Source organism: Lagenorhynchus albirostris, chromosome 11, assembly GCF_949774975.1.
Source record: "Lagenorhynchus albirostris chromosome 11, mLagAlb1.1, whole genome shotgun sequence".
In the NCBI taxonomy this organism is placed as follows: Eukaryota; Metazoa; Chordata; class Mammalia; order Artiodactyla; family Delphinidae; genus Lagenorhynchus; species Lagenorhynchus albirostris.
The window spans coordinates 99,557,635-99,575,921 of NC_083105.1; the positions used below are offsets into that span (position 1 = coordinate 99,557,635).

The window sequence follows — 18,287 nt, forward strand, 5'->3', positions numbered from 1 at the left end:
GCAGCACAACTGTCCACCTCAGCTCTATCCGTGGTTGCAGACAGTCGGTGTCAAAAAAGGTCCAGAACACCTGAGTTCTGTTGCCAGTTCTGAACCTTTCTGGCTGTAGGACCTGGGACGAGTCACCTCTTCTGCTCTGACTTAATGTCCATGTCACCCCGCTTTAGAAGCATTTTCTGAAGTTTACATTCTCCAGCTATTTTTTATTCTCCATCCTTCCTTTTAGAAACGTCCTCCTCCTCTGGTTTCTAGTTTCCCTATTTTTCTACGTCTCTCAGGGGCTCTACTCGACTTTGTCAACCGCTTACATGTTTGTCTTTCCCAGGACTTTCTCTTGACCCTCTGCTACTCTCTACCATCTTCCCTAGGTGATCTCATCCAAACCCATAGCTTCAATTACCTGGTGTCTCCCTTCATGGACAGTTACACACTGATTAAAATGAAAACTACGAAGCCATGTATGATGTTTATGATGTTATGATCTTGAGTGCCTTGTACACATTTATCTGTACTATAATTACAACCATATACAGACTGAGTTCGTGTAGGTAAAGACTAGAAGGGCAGGTGGTGGATGAGTGGATACATCCTGTAGTTTGCTCATCTTCCGTCCTTTGGGAGAGCTGTTGTGTCCTACTCCACGTGGTCCTGGAGAAGCATCAGTCATGGCACTGCCACCACACCACACCACACTGTGGGCTTGTGACCCAGGCTGGCCAATCAGAGGACCCCAATATCTCAGACACAGTGATGAGTTCAAGTCTGATCAATCACCTCTGAGACTTTCCCACCAGCAGGAAGACTGCATCTTCTGACTGGCCGAGAGTGGTCACCTTAACTTCTGGGCAGAGCTTGTCTTCAGAGTGAAGTTAACCATAAAAAGAAGCAAGACTAACGCGGGAGAGGGAGTCTGAGATCCATGATCTTGTCTGAACTCCTAGATGTTCCTGTGTCTACACTTAGCCTCCTGATTCCCCAGTCACATAAACCGATAAATGTCCTTTAAACTAGTTGGAACTCAGCTTCTGTCATTTTCAAACCAGAATCCTGACTGTCTTGGGCAAGAGGAAAAAAGTGTTTTTTTATTATTTAGCGTCCTCTCAGTGATGCTGTAACACTGAGTACTTAACCCTCTCCCCACCCCATCTCCCCACACATGCACCCATTGTTGTATTTGATTGAGGGCATAAGGAAGGAGCATGGGTGCAAGGACATCCTTTCCAATCCCTCATCATAGGAATCATGCCAATAGGCCATGTGAATAGAGGGTTTTTTTTTAAAACCTTTATGCATTAAAAAACAACAGTCTTAAGTATTGTACAATATAAGTGCTGTCTCTAATACAAATCACTGGTGGAAAGAAACAGGACACACCCTCCTCTCAGGTCACACAATAGGTGGTAAAATGTTTGTGTTCTCGGGGGAGCAGTTTTTGTTTTGTTGTCCTGTGGAGGCCTTGGACTCCGCTGGCCCAACAACTGCCTCGGGCTTTCCGGAAGCTTCTGCTAGATGAGGCAGCTGGACTTCAGCTGTGTGCTGGACAGAGCCCTGCTGACTACCTGAGTTCTGACCCTGTTTAGTGGCGCCTTCGTTGATTTTGTCTTTAGTCTCTATTTGAAGGATCACCTCTGCCAAAGAGGAGAGAGCAGGAACAAGTAAGTGTTCAAATATGAATTACATTCTAACTGTCCATTAGGCTGTAAGTCATTTGGGGGAAATCTGGTTGTAATGATACAAAAACAAGTCATTTGTAAAGCACATTCTGTGTGCCAGGCATCATTCTAAGCCCTTTACACTTACTGGTTCCTTTGCTCCTTCCTGCAACCAGAGAGAATAGGCATTATTCTCATTCTCATAAATGGAGAAACTGCGGCACAGAGAGGTTAAGTAAATTGCCCAAGGGCCCACAGCTGGTAAGTGGTAGGGCCAGACTTTATCCCAGGCAGCCTGACTCCAGTGACCGAGTACATAACCATGAGGCTATATTGCATATAAAAGATCCTCGCATAATTCCATAATCTGATCAAAATTCAAAAGGTAATTATAGGGCTTGCAGAGGAGGACGCATTGAAAGAAAAGGAAAGGAGGGGAATAGGAATTGGAGATAGGAGAAACACAGAAATTCCTAACGATGAGAGGGCAAAAAAAGAGGAGAACCCAGCCACAACCAAGTTTCCTGAAAGAGGAAAATCCCCAAATTACGAAGTGTCAGGCCAGTAGTGATGAAACCAGAATAATTAACCGAGGTTGAGCTCAGAGAAATTGGCAGGCAATCCTCCAGAGACGGCTGACCCCCTGGATTATGGAAATAGGACTGGCTATTTGAGGGACTGGACCTTGTTTGCCCAAGTGATGTTGCCCTTGAACCTTGCCCTTCCTGGCCTCAGAAGGGAAACAGAGACTGGCTTTCCTCAAGGTCTGAAGCCTGGGCTGTGCTTTGAGGTTCCGCGGCTCATGAATCCAAGCATGCTTGAGGGCCTGGTCAGGGGTCACGCGAAGAGAAGGCTCCCAGCTACACACCAACAAAGCCCAGCATTGGTTAGGGTTTTATTTCCCTTTTTAATAATGAAATATTTTCAAAGACCCCAATAAAGAACCTAAATAAGATGTAAAAATGGTTCATTTTTAAAGAACCCATTTAAGCTATGTTAAAACTCAAAGATACCATAGAACAGAGCTCATGACATATAATTTTAAAGTACCTGGAGGCAACTATTGGAAATGAGCTTTGTAGAAAATGTGTATGACAAGCCGAGGAATACCTCACAGCCCAAATTCCGTTACAAGAAATATTATAGAAAATCGAAACCAGTGGGATTTAGGGTTTAGTAAACTAAGAACATCAAAATGAAGAGATGCTTAACTGTGATTCCCAAACTATGGAATTTGGACCTCCAAGTATATCACAAAGAACATTATAGAACACTAGAATATTAAGACCATGAGGGGACTTGGAGATAATCCAAACTGCTAATGCAGTAACAAGATACACTTGACAAAATACACTTGACCCACCATGGAATCATCTTGCCTTTCTTGAGTAATTTTAGTAACATGGCACTAACTCACAGAACTAGCTATTCCAGTTTTAAAAAACTCCAATTCTTTAAAAGTTGTTCATTTTGATTGAGCCAAGATTCACTTCTCAGGAACTTTTAGCCTAGTAACTTTGACCCGGTCTTAAATTCTACCCATTAGCATCATACAGAATGAGACAACTAATCCATCTTTTATGTCACAACCCTTCAACTATCTGAAAACATTTACATGACTACTAGTTATTGATCATATGACATGATCAGTTCCTTCCTAGATAGGAAATCTCAGCTGTTGTCTAACTGGTGTCCATCATGCTGGGAATAGCTACTAACTGCGAGGAGATGGCATTAATATTTCAGACTCATCGAGGTCTAAACAACTCAAGTTCCCAGTTCTTTGTCCAATGAACTGCTGTTAAGCTACACCTCGCCTCTCCTGAACTCCTAGAGTTAGCCTATAAAATCTAGACACAGAACTTTACCTTTATCCCTATTAAATCTGACCCAAAACTTTTAGTCTCTCAAAGACTTGCTAATTAGCCAAATACGAAGTAATAAAACAACAGGCCCTGACAGCATGACTGCCTCTTACAAGGTGTGAGCAACCAGCCCTTTGCGCTAAAAAGGAGAATAATTTCATTCCTGGCTCTGAGTTTCTGGATTACCCACCTCTGTCTCAGTACTGAGTTTCTGTTACGAGTTAATGGCCATTCATTCTATCGCCTCAGCAAGAGGCTGGGGTGGAGTGGGGGTCATGATGGGGTACAGGATCCTTCTCTGTCTCCAGTTTTCAGATGGGTAGCATGACCCCGCAGATTGGAAAACTTTCGGCAGGCCCTGGTGGTTTATTTTCTGAGCTAGTACCTAAACTCCAGATGCACAAATGCCAGAAGAGTAGTATTTTGCTAAAACTACTTCATCCCACTGAAGGAATGAGAGAACATAAAGATATGGTCCTCTAAAACTACTAAACAATTATAGGACTAATACAGCTGGAAGAGACCTTAGGAATACCCCACTCTACAGAAAAGGAAACTGAAGCCCAGAGAGACAATGACTTGTCCAATATCACGTGGCTAATTTATTTGCCACTCAGTGGAGACAGACTTGCATAACCTCTTTAAAATTGGTGACAACAGCTAGTATTTTCTAAATACCTTCTAAACTAGGTACAGTTCTAAGGTGCTTTATGGACTATTGGGTTTTTTTTTTATCAATACTATGACGGGTGAAGTACAGAGCCTACTATCTAAGATTCAAAATATGCCTATAGATTCTAAAAAGCTGTACATAATAAATGGTTTATAGATCACCCTTTCCCTAGTTCCCTAATATGAGAGGATTTAGACTCTAAATCCTAGGGGAATGGGTGGGAAGGGGCCTGAAACCAGCTTGTACTGGGCATGTATGCAAATAGTTATTGATACAACAGACTCTCTGAAGACCTGGGCTTCAGTCCATGAAACAGAAAACACGGAGGACTTGCCTACAACCTTGCTTCCAGGCAGTCAGGGCAAGAAGGAAGCAAGCTCGACCCACACGCTGTGTAATCCAGGGCAAGTCACTTAATCTCTCGAGCCTCAGGCTCCACGTCTCAAAACATCAGGTCGTCTGTCCCACTGACCACACAGGATGGACAGTGGAGACAGCAGTCTGATGAGGCAACAGATAGGAAAGCATCTCGTAGACCCTAAAGATCTATGGTCCGTGTTTATTATGTCCCATGACTGCCTCCCAGCCCCAGACTTTCACCCGCAAACGTGTGGGAAAGTACAGTGTTTAAGAGGAAACCCAGAAGCAAAGACACCCTGACAAAACTCACACCAAACACTTTCTCAGAAAGTCCAGGAAACCGGTGTCGTATGTTTTCAGCACCATGGTGAGATCCTTGGAATCCGGGTATCTTTTTTTCCCCTTTTGTTGGTTATATTTTTAGGAAAACCTTTGGAATCTTTAGAGATACAACATTATGTGTTTAGTTCCAGGTGTGAATATGCATTGGTCACATCACAGCTGTTCACTCAACCTTGCTGCTTCTGGGAGTGGTCTCTGCAGCTCTCCCGCCCCCTCACACACAGACAAACACACCCTCAGTCTTAGTTTAAAATAACCACATGTACATTATCCAATGAATACAATTTACTTTTACAAATAACTTCCTACTACTCGGCATGTTCTGAGCCACCACCTCCTCCTCCTGGAATCAATCAAATGATTTTAATGGTTTAACATTAACCAACGTAAAACAATAGTGATGATGATGATGATGACGATGATAATAGTAAAGTAAATCTGAAGTGACAGAAACGGTCCGCTGTGAACAAAAAGCATGTTGTCCATTCTTGGCTTTTCTATGCCCTTGATCCTCCCTCACCCCAAAACGTGAGAATTTGGGACACCCATGGGGAATAACAGCAAAGTCATTTTAGGAGAAGGATTGACTTTCAGAGCTCATGTACAAGCCACACAAGCAAGTTAACCTCATTTCTTATTTTTAGTCATGTCAAAATTTTGTCCGTAACTGGAATGATCAAACTTGGTGGTGGCTTAAGACACTGCTTGGAATGATTTTCTTCAGCCATTTCCACGGATTAAAGCCCTCACCAAATGTATCTTCTGTCATTGCTGAAAAGAAACCCCTGAAGACAGGTCCAAAGGTGGCCTGAGAACACAGTGCAATGCCTTGAAGGCAAGACCATTCGTTTGGACATCTAGGTCGTGGTGAGCATGTTCAGAAAGGTGACCACGTATGCTCACACCTTGTAAATATACATGTGAAAGGGCGGATATGTATAAACACACATGCAAAATGGACACATTCCATGAAATTCTCACAAAAACTCAGGGTTCATACAATGGACATCCTGGAAGGTACATAATGAAATGCTTCTAATTACTTTTGCAATCAATACAATTTGCAGGGCGTCCAACAGAACACCTGCTCTTACTGAATTCCTATAAGAGCCCATGAATGTGTGTATGTGTGTATATACACACATGGGTATCTGTGTGTTTATATAGAAAAAAATGGGCTGGGGGTACTGCATAGGGCATAGGTCCTGTGAACTCCTTTTTGACTGTGGCACCACGGCTCCCACCTTATCCTAGATTGTCTTTTCATAAATGGTCAAAGAAGAATTAGATTCACGGGCTTACAAATAACATAGCTCCTGCAGTCATCTTTATGTAATTGCTTTTCTTGTACAAGTTTTTCCTACCTCTCTGACCTTCCCCAATATCTCATTATTCTCCCCACCTCCTCTTGCTGTCTGGACCACCTACATATCTTGCTACCTTTGAACTTTCCTCTTAATTAAGGGTATTAACTAGGAGTGGCTAGGGGCTGAGGACCTGTTGGCAGCCCAAACCTGGGGAAGGGAGAGCCAAGAACTTAAGTGGATATAGTGTTTCCAAACTCGCCTCATCGTAAGCTGCTGTAAAAAACATACAGACTTCTGAGTCCCACCTCAAACACACTATACCATAGGAGGATCCTGGGGATTAGCATTTTCCCAAGAACCCAAATGATTCTTATAATCAAATAAAATTTGGGAAACACGGATGAGGATGCAGCTCCCAATAACGTCCTTTCTTACGCAGGAAGGGAAGATGTGTGCTTTTGCTACCAAAATCACATTCGGAAGCTTAGTGCTGATGGTAAAAATCGGGTACTCTATGAAAGGGACATGTGTCTGTCTTTGGTACCCTCTTACCAAAATGCCTATATTCCCTTCCTTTTGATTCCCCCAAGTACAATCTCTTGAGTTCAGGGTTATAGGCTTGAGATGTGACTCTTCCCACATTGTCTTTGTCTAGCAGGAGGGAACACCAATGCTCCTACTTGTCTTTCCCTAAGTCCTTTGAAATCCAAAAGGCTGAATTCAAAGTGGTGGATGGGAAAAGGACATCTGGGGTCAAGAGACCAGTTCCATTGCCCCATGCATAAGTTATACCAGCGAGTCGGCCAGATGCTCTGCTCTGGTATGGGACTGACCAATCCGAGTGGACGACAGTCTTGGCATTGGAGGGGGATCCTGGAGGACCTTTTCTTGCCAGACCTTAAAATTTTAGTTTCTGGATCGTGGGCTCAGGGCTGTGGCTTTTTAACCAACTGGTACAGAAATAGACTACATTTTAACCCCTAGGTGGCTGAACCAATATATACCGACTGCCCATCACCATGACTGAAACACTTTTGTCCAGGAGGGTCCCCCAGGGTGGTGTTTTTTGACTTTCCTATTGATGGGAAAAGATGTGGAGAGAAATTATGATTTGTCTACCCATTTTGAGGCCACCGTTGGGTGAAAATAAGAGGCAGGAGGGCTGGGAACGACAGTGTGAGCCTGTGAACTAAGCTGACGACAATGTCGTTCCGGATGGCAGGGAGCCCGTCTGTGGAGCCCTCGTTCCTCACATCTGGCTTCACTCCACTTGGCTGACATTAGGGCCACTACGGCTTTTTGTACACAGGAATCCCTTAGCAAAGGGATTTTAGATCTGGGACTGGCTTCATCTTCTGGTTCACAGTGGCTCAGAAGCCCTGCCCGAGTTGGACTTCACTGATCCCCCGGTCTGTCCTGTACAGCACAGCTTGGCTTGAAAGACAGAGGATCATAAAATCCAGGGTCTGGGAACTGGGATGGCGGGGGGGTGCAGCATGGAGACTGTGGATGAAGCTTCATTCCAGCTATTAGGCAGATGTCCTATACAAAACTGACAAGCCATAGCTGACAGCCCTTGCTTACCTATTTTATACCAAAGTTGCAATGAATCTGGAATAGCGAGGGACTGGGGGATTAGGAGAATTACAGCAGGAAAGAATAAGGCTCCATTAATGATAAACTGTAGCAATGGAATTTTCCACTGTTCTTGCAAAGACGCTTCTGCGCTTTGATTTCCTTCACGGTGCATAGTGCGCGCGGGCAGGCAAGCTGCCAGGGGAGGTGGGGAGAACTGTTAGGAGAGGGTAGAGTTCTAATCTTTTGGGGTTTCAAGATCTGCTGGTAGGCCTTCTGAGCAGGAACCTGGTCATTCTTGGCACCTGTGCATTTTCACTGCCGAGACCTCGCTCCCAGTGACTGCCCCACCCATCTCCATCATGCCCCTGGTACCACGGCTCAGCATCTTTTTACTTTTCTGAAAGAAACCTCTAAGCACAGCCTGCCTTTTGGGGTGTGGCCAGAGGAAGAGCATCATATGGGGTGTAGGGCATGGAAGGTGTCTTCCGGGGCTGGGAAACCTCATCAGCTACAACAGGAAAAAGAGAGTCAGACCTGGGACTCACCAAAGAACGTCTGTCTCCTGGAGGCCGTCTGGATGAAGTGGGTCGGTGGCAAGCCCAGCACCTTCAACAAGGACAAAGCAGTGGATTCACTCCTCTGGACTCACACATTCCAAGACTGTTAGAACTGGGTGGGACTTCAGCTAAATGTTGTCTTCTACAGATAAGGACCCAGGATATGAAGCGATAACCTCAAGCCAGTGGCAGAGCAGGTCCAGAGCCTGAGACTCGACTCCTGATCCAGGGCCGTTTCAGTACCCCGAGCACTGACACCACCCACATTATTCTAAACAGACATCAGCACCTACTAGACAGGCCACTCGTGATAGCAGGCAGATCACACTGTCCAAGCAAGTAAACCAGTGCAGCTGCGGACCACCCCTGAATTAAGGAGTGACACATCCCAGCTCAGAGCATGGGAAGGGAGGAAAGGAAAAGGAGATGGAAATCACCAGATGGGCATCAGACCACGATATGACAAAGTATCTCCTGAAAAGACAAGGGTAACACCTGCTTGGTCACCTTTCCCCACTGCCACCTATAGGGGTGCACACAGAAGAGAGAAACGACAGGTGTCCCCCTCAGCTCTGGGCCCCTGTCCTTGCAGCCAGGTTCCCAGGTTGTCCCTTCACGACCCTGCCCTCCTGTTCCTGAGCCGCGCTGACTGAGGTCAGGAGGAAGCTGCAGTTCAGGGGCAGCAGGAACCTCCACCCAGATCCCATGCCCTCCATTGGAGGAGAAAATTGGAGGATTGGCTCCGGGATGCTTCACTGAATCGTCCATCATCAACCTTAGAAGCCATGGACTCTGGTCCCCTCATCTTACAGACATCAGACCAGGGAAGTGACTTGCCAAAGAGGACTAGCCTCCGGGTTTACTGATCTCCAGGGCAGTGTTCGTCCCACCATAGCTATCATTTATAGCTACTGTTAACTAAATTAGTGGAATACTTTATTATCAGTTTCAACCATAAGATGAATCTCTACATTAATTCCCAAGGATGTATGTGTCTCCCCAACCAACCTTTAACTTTAAGACAATCTAGAAAATGGGGATTTGGGATGAATGGATAGATAGGTTGAGAGAGAGAGGAATTAGATACGTCTTTGTTCAGAGTCAAAATATCTTTGTTCCCTGGGGAAATCCTAAAATGTGAAATTTCCAATTTTTAGGATTATTTTCTCCCATGTCATCTAATTTGGCGTAACAAGATGCCTTTAGGCAAAAGAAGAGCAGGTATAATGAATAACCATGTGAGAGTCTTGGTAAAGCCTTTTCATGGCATGATATTCTTCCCAGAAAGTTAAGATGGTAAGTAACAACTGAACAGTGCACAGATTTCAATGGGTGTCATGTCAGCCTGGTTTTTAGATTCTTTGGAATATATTTGAAAGACCGGTATAACAGTTTTATTTTAAATGTTACTATTCACAATATGCTGGAAGTTACATCCTTTGCAGTTACTTACATTTATGATAAAAAGGTTAGATGTCGACTCAAAAGTGTACATAATTTCAAAACATCCAACCCTGTCCCGTAAACAGATGCAGGCCATTGCCCTAGAGCGAGTCCGGTGCAGCCTGGAGTCTGAGAGCGGAAGTTACCCCTCCCGAGGGCATCGGGGGGAAGGCAGCCGGGTCCGCCTCACCTCCATGATGCAGGCTAGCTGCTCCACCTCGTTCTCCCCAGGGAACAGGGGGGTAGCCCGTGTACAGCTCGGCCATGATGCAGCCCAGGCTCCACATATCAATGGCCATGTTGTAGGGATGGCCCAGGATCACCTCTGGGGATCGGTAGAACCGGCTTTGGATGTAGGTGTAGACTGCAGGGGAAAGAAAGAGAAACCTCACGTGGAAATCTCCTCTCCAGAGCACGCGGCTCCACATACCTGCTCAGGCCGGGGTGGACGATAATTAATTAAGAACCCCCCCTACCCCCGACTTCTTTTCACTCTCCGGGCTTTGCAGGGAGAAGGAAGTACAAATGGTCAGCACTTATGAGTCCCATCCCACATCTAATCTCATCACATCCTCAGAGCAAACTGATTATCATGAGGGGCTGTTAGCCTCACGTTACTGATAAAGAACTCTAAAGTAGGCATTGTTCTAGAGAAGTAAATTTGTCAGGAAAGCTTTCAAAAAAGAAAACATAAGACGCATATAAAGCTAAGTTTTCAAATTGTCTGATTAATCTGGGGTACACGCTCTCTGAAGTATTGCGATTTGGCAAGGGAAGACGTGTATGAAAGTTGAAAAAGCAGCGTGCAAAATGCATAATGTAAAAATGTATATTCCATATATTATGTGCATTGTGTTACATAAAGTATAGAAAGAAAAGTTCAACAAAATCTCAGCAGACGAGGATGTACAGAGGATATTTAGTATTGCAGGCAGTCTAGATTTTACAGAGGAGGAAACTGAGGTTGGAGAAATGGGACATTACAGGTATTTGCAAATGCTGTTAACTGGTTACCTAGATGGGGGCAGGGCAAGGGATTTTGTAGTCACTTCTCTGTTGTTTGACTTGGGTACAGTAAGGATGTAATAATTTTTAGTGATTTAAAACAAAGATTTAATAAAAATGACTTTGTACCCTGTCTGTTTCCAAAATGGACATGAGGCACTTTGCAATCAAAGTACGAATATACAGGAAAGATTTTTTAAATGAATTTAATGACAGAGGAAGACAAATACAGTATGATTTCACTTACATGTGGAATCTAAAAAACAAGTGAACAAACAAAAGGAAAGAGAAATGTCTATTTAGGTCTTCTGCCCATTTTTGGATTGGGTTGTTTGTGTTTTTGATACTGAGCTGCATGAGCTGCTTGTATATTTTGGAGATTAATCATTTGTCAGTTGCTTCGTTTGCAAATATTTTCTCCCATTCTGAGGGTTGTATTTTTGTCTTGTTTATGGTTTCCTTTGCTGTGCAAAAACTTCTAAGTTTCATTAGGTCTCATTTGTTTATTTTTGTTTCCATTTCTCTAGGAGGCGGGTCAAAAAGGATCTTGCTGTAGTTTATGTCAAGAGTGTTCTGCCTATGTTTTCCTCTAAGAGTTTTATAGTGTTTGGCCTTTATATTTAGGTCTTTAATCCATTTTGAGTTTATTTTTGTGTATGGTGTTAGGGAGTGTTCTAATTTCCTTCTTTTACATGTAGCTGTCCAGTTTTCCCAGCACCACTTACTGAAGAGGCTGTCTTTTCTCCATTGTATATTCTTGCCTCCTTTATCAAAAATAAGGTGACCATGTGTGCATGGGTTTATCTCTGGGCTTTTTATCCTGTTCCATTGATCTATAATTCTGTTTTTGTGCCAGTACCATACTGTCCTGATTACTGTAGCTTTGTAGTATGGTCTGAAGTCCAGGAGCCTGAATCTTCCAGCTCCATTTTTCTTTCTCAAGATTGCTTTGGCTATTCGGGGTCCGTTGTGTTTCCAAATTGTGAAATTTTTTGTTCTAGTTCTGTGAAAAATGCCATTGATAGTTTGGTAGAGATTGCATTGAATCTGTAGGTTGCTTTGGGTAGTATAGTCATTTTCACAATATTGATTCTTCCAATCCAAGTAATGGTATATCTCTCCATCTGTTGGTATCATCTTTAATTTCTTTCATCAGTGTCTTATAGTTTTCTGCATACAGGCCTTTTGTCTCCTTAGGTAGGTTTATTCCTAGGTATTTTATTCTTTTTGTTGCAATGGCAAATGGGAGTGTTTCCTTAATTTCTCTTTCAGATTTTTCATCATTAGTGTATAGGAATGCAAGAGATTTCTGTGCATTAATTTTGCATCCTGCTATTTTACCAAATTTATTGTTTAGCTCTAGTAGTTTTCTAGTAGCATCTTTAGGATTCTCTATGTATAGTATCATGTCATCTGCAAACAGTGACAGTTTTACTCCTTCTTTTCCGATTTGGATTTATTTCTTTTTCATCTCTGATCGCTCTGGCTAAAACTTCCAAAACTATGTTGAATAATAGTGGTGAGAGTGGGCAGCCTTGTCTTGTTCCTGATCTTAGTGGAAATGGTTTCAGTTTTCCACCATTGAGAACGATGTTGGCTGTGGGTTTGTCATATACGGCCTTTATTATATTGAGGTAAGTTCCCTCTATGCCTTTCTGGAGAGTTTAGCATAAATGGGTATTGAATTTTGTTGAAAGCTTTTTCTGCATCTATTGAGATTATCATATGGTTTTTATCCTTCAATTTGTTAACATGGTAAAAGCAGGAAAACTAAATAGTTGAATGACAGCAGCATCACCTGGAGGAATATACAGTCTGGTCCATGGAGGAAACAGACGTTCAAATAAAATTTTTTTAAGGAGCCAAGTTGATTTTCAGTCTTCAAGGACAAGTAGGAATTAGCAATGGAAAAAAGGCAAATAAGAACCATCTGAAGACCTGGAGCCATGGGTACTAGCACCCAGTGTGGCGTGGCAGGGGGTCAAAGGTGAACGTGGGCAGTGTACGTGACAAGGTTGAAGAAGCGGACAGGGGCCAGCCTGATTCGAAATGGCTTGTGAACTAAACAGTCTAAGGGGTATGTGTGTGGATTTTAAGCAGAGGGATGTTTGGGCTCAGATTTTATTTTAGGAAACTCCCTCTGGCTAGAGTGGCTTGATGGGTAGGCCCAAGTAGGTTACCAGTCAAGGCAAGGATGCCAGTTAGTAGTCAGAGTAAAGGCAGCAAGTGGAAGGAGAGAGCAGTTTTGAGAAACGCAGGAAATGGACTAGAGCTTGCTGAACGGATGTGAAGGGTGCAAGTGCCTGAGGCACCTCAGCTGACTGACGGTGATGCTATTTACTAACAGAAAATATAGGAGGGAAAACGCCTGGGGAGGGGGAGACGTTATTGATTCAGTGATGACTTACGTCAAATGATCAAGTGGTCTGTGTCAAGGGCAAGGTCTGGGCTTAAAGATCCTGACTTGGCAGTCACCGTCACACTGGTGACCATTGAACTTGAAGTTGCCCAAGCTTTGAAAGAAAAAAGGACCAGGGGGGAAAAGAATGGAATCTCACAGAATATGGTATGGTAGTGAGAGCTGTGGGTGTAGGTGACACAAAAGATTAGCAAGCCACAAACAATGAAGAGAGGCAGGGAGGCAGGGAGAAAAGTACAAAAGAATGGTGTCATACGCGCCCAGAAATAAAATGTACTAAGCAGGGTATAATGAATAGGGTCTATAAGATACGGTGAGAAAGTGCACCCTGGGTTTGGCAACAGAAAGGTCATGAGTGCTTTCTGCAAGGCCAGTTTTGACGCACATTAAGGTAATTTTCAGTGGAAAGTACTATCAATAGCATAGAGAAAACAGGTTCATCAAGCTCGTCCAGATGACTAATTAATGACATTAGTACTAACACAGGGTAGGCTCTTAATAAACGTTTATTGTTAAACTGCCGCACACAGAGTACCTCAATACCGTGTCCCTGGGAAACATGTTTCCAAGAAGGGGTGGGGCGGGGTAGGTAAGGGGGTGTAAGACAGTAGAAAATATATACTCGATAAGAAAAAATATATATAATAGCAGTAGGATCATAATTCCTACATAAAATCATCACTTTAATCACAATTCTAAATACTTATCTTCACATTAACATAGATATTTCATTAACCAAGAAGAACTGAGCTAAGTATTATGTATTTTTTAATGGTTAACATGATTCAAAGTATTTTTATTAAAAATTGAAATTTGGTTTGGTTGAAGTTCTCACCATAAAGTATCACTATTTTTACTCACAGTGAATTAGGATGTAAGCTTCTGAAAGGGCTGTACTATCTAATACAATAGGGGTGACAAGTACTTGACAGCCACCCTCTAGAGCACGGGCTTAATGTAAAAGTGACGACTTTAAGAAACAGCTCTTCCCTTTATATTTACAACAAAAAGGCTAACTTTTTTTGCAAAGCACTCATTTTATCATGAAATGTAGACAGAGACAGATGGATGCATTAGCATCAAGGAAAAGTGCATATCACAACTTTTTCACTTTTATTAAAGGTTTTGACAATGAGGGCTTCATAAAATGTCACAAAATTCTATTTGCTATCTAACCATCTACTTCGAAGTAGGAGACATACGCTATAGTATAGCAACTGTTTTGGGTTTTTTTGTTTTTTTTTTCTTTTGCGGTACGCGGGCCTCTCACTGCTGGGGCCTCTCCCGTTGCGGAGCACAGGCTCCGGACGCGCAGGCTCAGTGGCCATGGCTCACGGGTCCAGCCGCTCCGCGGCATGTGGGATCCTCCCAGACTGGGGCACGAACCCGTGTCCCCTGCATCGGCAGGCGGACTCTCAACCACTGCGCCACCAGGGAAGCTGATCAACTGTTTTAATATGGAAAATTATTCTGAATTCTCAATATAAAAACATTTGACTAAAATATGAAACATCATTGCAACAAAACTGACAATGCAGGTTAAGTAACTTATAAGATTTCAGAAATGTCTCCTGGGAGAAATGGGAATTTTCCTTTTGCCAGATAAACTGTGCACAGTTAAATTTCAGGTGCCATAAACTAGACAAAGCCAGAAAGAAGCATCGGGCATGTTACTAGGAAAGAACAACATGTAACGGGGACATCCTCCATGTCAAACTGACAGCCACGTAATGACAGTGACTTATTATATACATATAAGGGAAAGAGAATATGCTCTTCAGAAGGGGATGACATTCCAAGATAATTCTTATAAACAAACCTCTTACTGAAGTCTCAGATAGCTTTTCAGAGAACAATCACAAAACAGGTAGAGATCATTTATACAACTTTAAAGGATTCATTTATGTTACAATACCCTCCTCAAATATAAACACAAATATATACATGCTTATAAAAGTGAGATCTTCTCGATCAAACATTTTCTTGCCACTACACTCAGCTACTAGCAGCATTTGGATGCAAAGGTTTAACTCGTGCTAATCGGGACAAGCCAAGGCGGAGACTCTGAGTTGGAGACTTCACAGACACTCTGGCCAGTGGGCTACGGCTGCTGCTTCCAGACACCGCTGCAAAAAGACAGATCACCTGGTGCTGAGAACGTCAGAAATCTCGTAACAAAAGTCAGTTTATAAAACAGAAGAGGCCAAAAAAAGGAGTTAAGCATTATTCTGCTATGCAGGTTCTATCCAGGTACATATTAGATCAAGAGAATGGGAAGTACTAAAGAGCAGAAAATATGTAGCATTGCATATTTTCAAACATCCTCAGAGGCCAAGGTAATGACACCGAAACTTTAAATGTGAAAGCTAAATAGGAAAGTTGGGAGCAAAGAACACTGATTGTAAAGACATAAAAAAATGAATGGAATTATAATTTCTAAAGTAGTAGCAAAATCTAACGCATTTTTACAAAATTCTGCAACTTTTACAAGTACTCCTTACAGAATCTATTTTTTCAAATATCACATAAGTTTAAATATGACAAATACCATTTTTCTTTATTTATACTAGTTTCATTTATGCTACCACTCTAATACAGCAATCATTTCCAACAAGTATTAAATTTCAGAATTTATCCACATGTATGTCCGTAGCTGGTCATGATTTTAGCCGTAAAAAGTACAAGTGTGTGTGTACTTTTTTCATACAAAGGTTTTGTGAACATTGCCATGTTTCCAGCCATCTGATTTATCATTCTTAGTTGCACATACGTGCCACATATTGGTCAAATTCCTACAACAAACTTCTGGGTTGTTTCTAGTTTTTCACCACTTTTCTACAAATGGCTATAAAGAAATCACTTAGTATTGACCACTTGCTACTCTTCCTTCTTTTGAATTCTTTTTAAGGATAAATTCCCAAGATTAGTTCCTAAGTCAAAAGGCCGATTTATTTTTATGGCTCCTGTCAAGCTGTCCTGTAAAGGGATTATAAATTTATAATAAATAATTATACCTGCTACCCCACAACCCAGAGTGCACTGCTTGATACAGCTTTGTTATTTTCTAGTTTGAGAGGTATAAAACAGTATTTTATTATTTTAATTTACATTTCCGTGATTACCAGCGAGGCTGCAATTCTTTTCATATTGGTTTCTAGTTGTACTTCTTGGGGTCAGTGGTATGTTATGTCCTTGGCTCATTTTCCCATTGGAATCTTGCTGGTCTTCTCACATTCGTATAAGACAGGAGGCTAGCTGGCAACCTGAGGGTCAAATCCTGCTCTCAGATATACTGTTTGGTCCATATGGTGTTTTAAAAAGTCTACTTTTAAGAACTAGGAGATTTCACACTAAAATCTGTACTTCTGGCTTCTCTTGGAAAACTCAGACGTGGAAATCCGAGGTCCATAATCCTGCATGTTAACAGCCAGGTGGAGCAAAGGAACGGCGGCTTCCTTCCAGAGGGCTCACGCTCTCGAGGGCAGCAACGCCCACTCACTCACGCTTCCTCCCCAGGCCCAATTCCCTCACCTCTGTCACCTGCCCGGCCCGTCCCCACAATGAATTAATAAGCACTTCATGTTTTATGACGTGACTCTTTACCCATCAATCCATTATTTCTTTTTTATCTTTTTGCTTATGCTACCTTCAAATTTCTACAGTCATTATATCAATACTTTTAAAATTCTTTTGTTGCGGAATCACTAATTATTCTCATAAGAAATACACTAAGGATTATCCTTGAACTGACAGAGCTTCATTATTTCAATAACTAATCTTCCGGAACTTTCCTGGTGGCACAGTGGTTTAGAATCCGCCTGCCAATGCAGGAGACACAGGGTCGAGCCCTGGTCTGGGAAGATCCCACATGCCGCAGAGCGGCTAAGCCCGTGTGCCACAACTACTGAGCCTGCGCTCTAGAACCTGCGAGCCACAGCTACTGAGCCCACATGCTGCAACTACTGAAGCCCACGTGCCTAGAACCCACACTCTGCAACAAGAGAAGCCACCACGATGAGAAGTCTGCGCACCGCAACGAAGAGTAGCCCCCACTCGCCGCAACTAGAGAAAGCCCGTGCGCAGCAACAAAGACCCAACACAGCCAAAAAAATTTTTTTAAATAAATTAAAAAAAAAAATATGAGCAAGTGCTCATATGTAACATTTACAACTAAGAAAAAACAAATCTACTCGTGGTAATTTTCCAAGCCCCTGCCCTTGAGCAGTAAATAAATATACTGTACCTGGTGGGACCCACTTAGGTCTCTTGCTTTCAGCTGGAGGACTTTGTATTTGTAACGGCTTCCTAGTAGCCTCTGAAGAAGGAGAAACCTTTTTCGGTGAGGGCCAAGATTCTGACTTGACAGCAGCAGGAGCAGAATCTACTGAAGTCACTTATTTGAAAAATATACATAAAAAAGGGGTCACAGAGGAAGATAAAGTCTAGCATGTATGTGTGAAAATTATCAAGTTACATAAGCTTATAAGAATTAAAGAAGCAGAATCATAAATTTGAAAAACTCATTCATCAACATTTATTGGGAGTCTAAGAATAGCCATCTTTTATGAGCATTACATGCTAGGAAGTATGGTAAGCATATCATATACATTACCTCTAACCCGTAGAGCAACTCCGATACAGAACTGACTATCCATACTGTCAGTTAAGGAAACAGAGAGGTTAAACAATCTGCCTGTAGTATGAGAGCTAGTAAGTGTCTGAGTCCAGAGTCCACACTTGTAATCATCACACAATAGTGTCTCATCGGAATATGTCAGTGAGACATTTTATTAGGCTCTAGGGATTTACGGTCCAATCACTAGACTCTAGTAGAAAGGGCAGAAACGTACAGAGACGCATACAGTGCAACGTGGCGAGAGAGATGACAGACTCTAGAGGCGGTCACGGGGCAGGGAACCTACATCCAGAAGCATCTTGCCGATGGCGGTGTAAAAGCAGACCGCCTAGACGGCTCTACGGTAACCCAGGCGAGAGGGGATCAGGGCCTGGACTAAGGGGAGAAAGGAGGGAAAACAGCAGAGTGGACGGCTTTTAGTAATCAGAAGGGGGAGGCGTGCTGGAGATG

At 42.8% G+C, this 18,287-nt stretch overlaps 1 protein-coding gene across 9 annotated transcripts in view; it reads right to left on the reverse strand.

Annotated features, from left to right (window-relative positions):
- Window positions 1–9,720: 9,720 nt before the first annotated feature.
- Window positions 9,721–18,287, reverse strand: part of RAD51AP1 (RAD51 associated protein 1) — a 29,915-nt gene continuing 21,348 nt past the window's right edge. For 5 of the 9 annotated variants that reach the window (XM_060165554.1, XM_060165556.1, XM_060165553.1 and 2 more), the window contains 2 exons: window positions 17,445–17,594; window positions 9,721–10,141 (listed from right to left, as the gene is read on the reverse strand). In XM_060165554.1, coding sequence (XP_060021537.1) covers window positions 9,879–10,141; window positions 17,445–17,594 — 413 coding nt within the window. In that variant the 3' untranslated portion in view covers window positions 9,721–9,878. Of the gene's footprint in view, window positions 10,142–13,719; window positions 15,328–16,309; window positions 16,465–17,444; window positions 17,595–18,287 lie in introns of those variants that run through there. The other 4 variants (XR_009543396.1, XR_009543394.1, XR_009543395.1 and 1 more) reach the window with 4 other exon arrangements.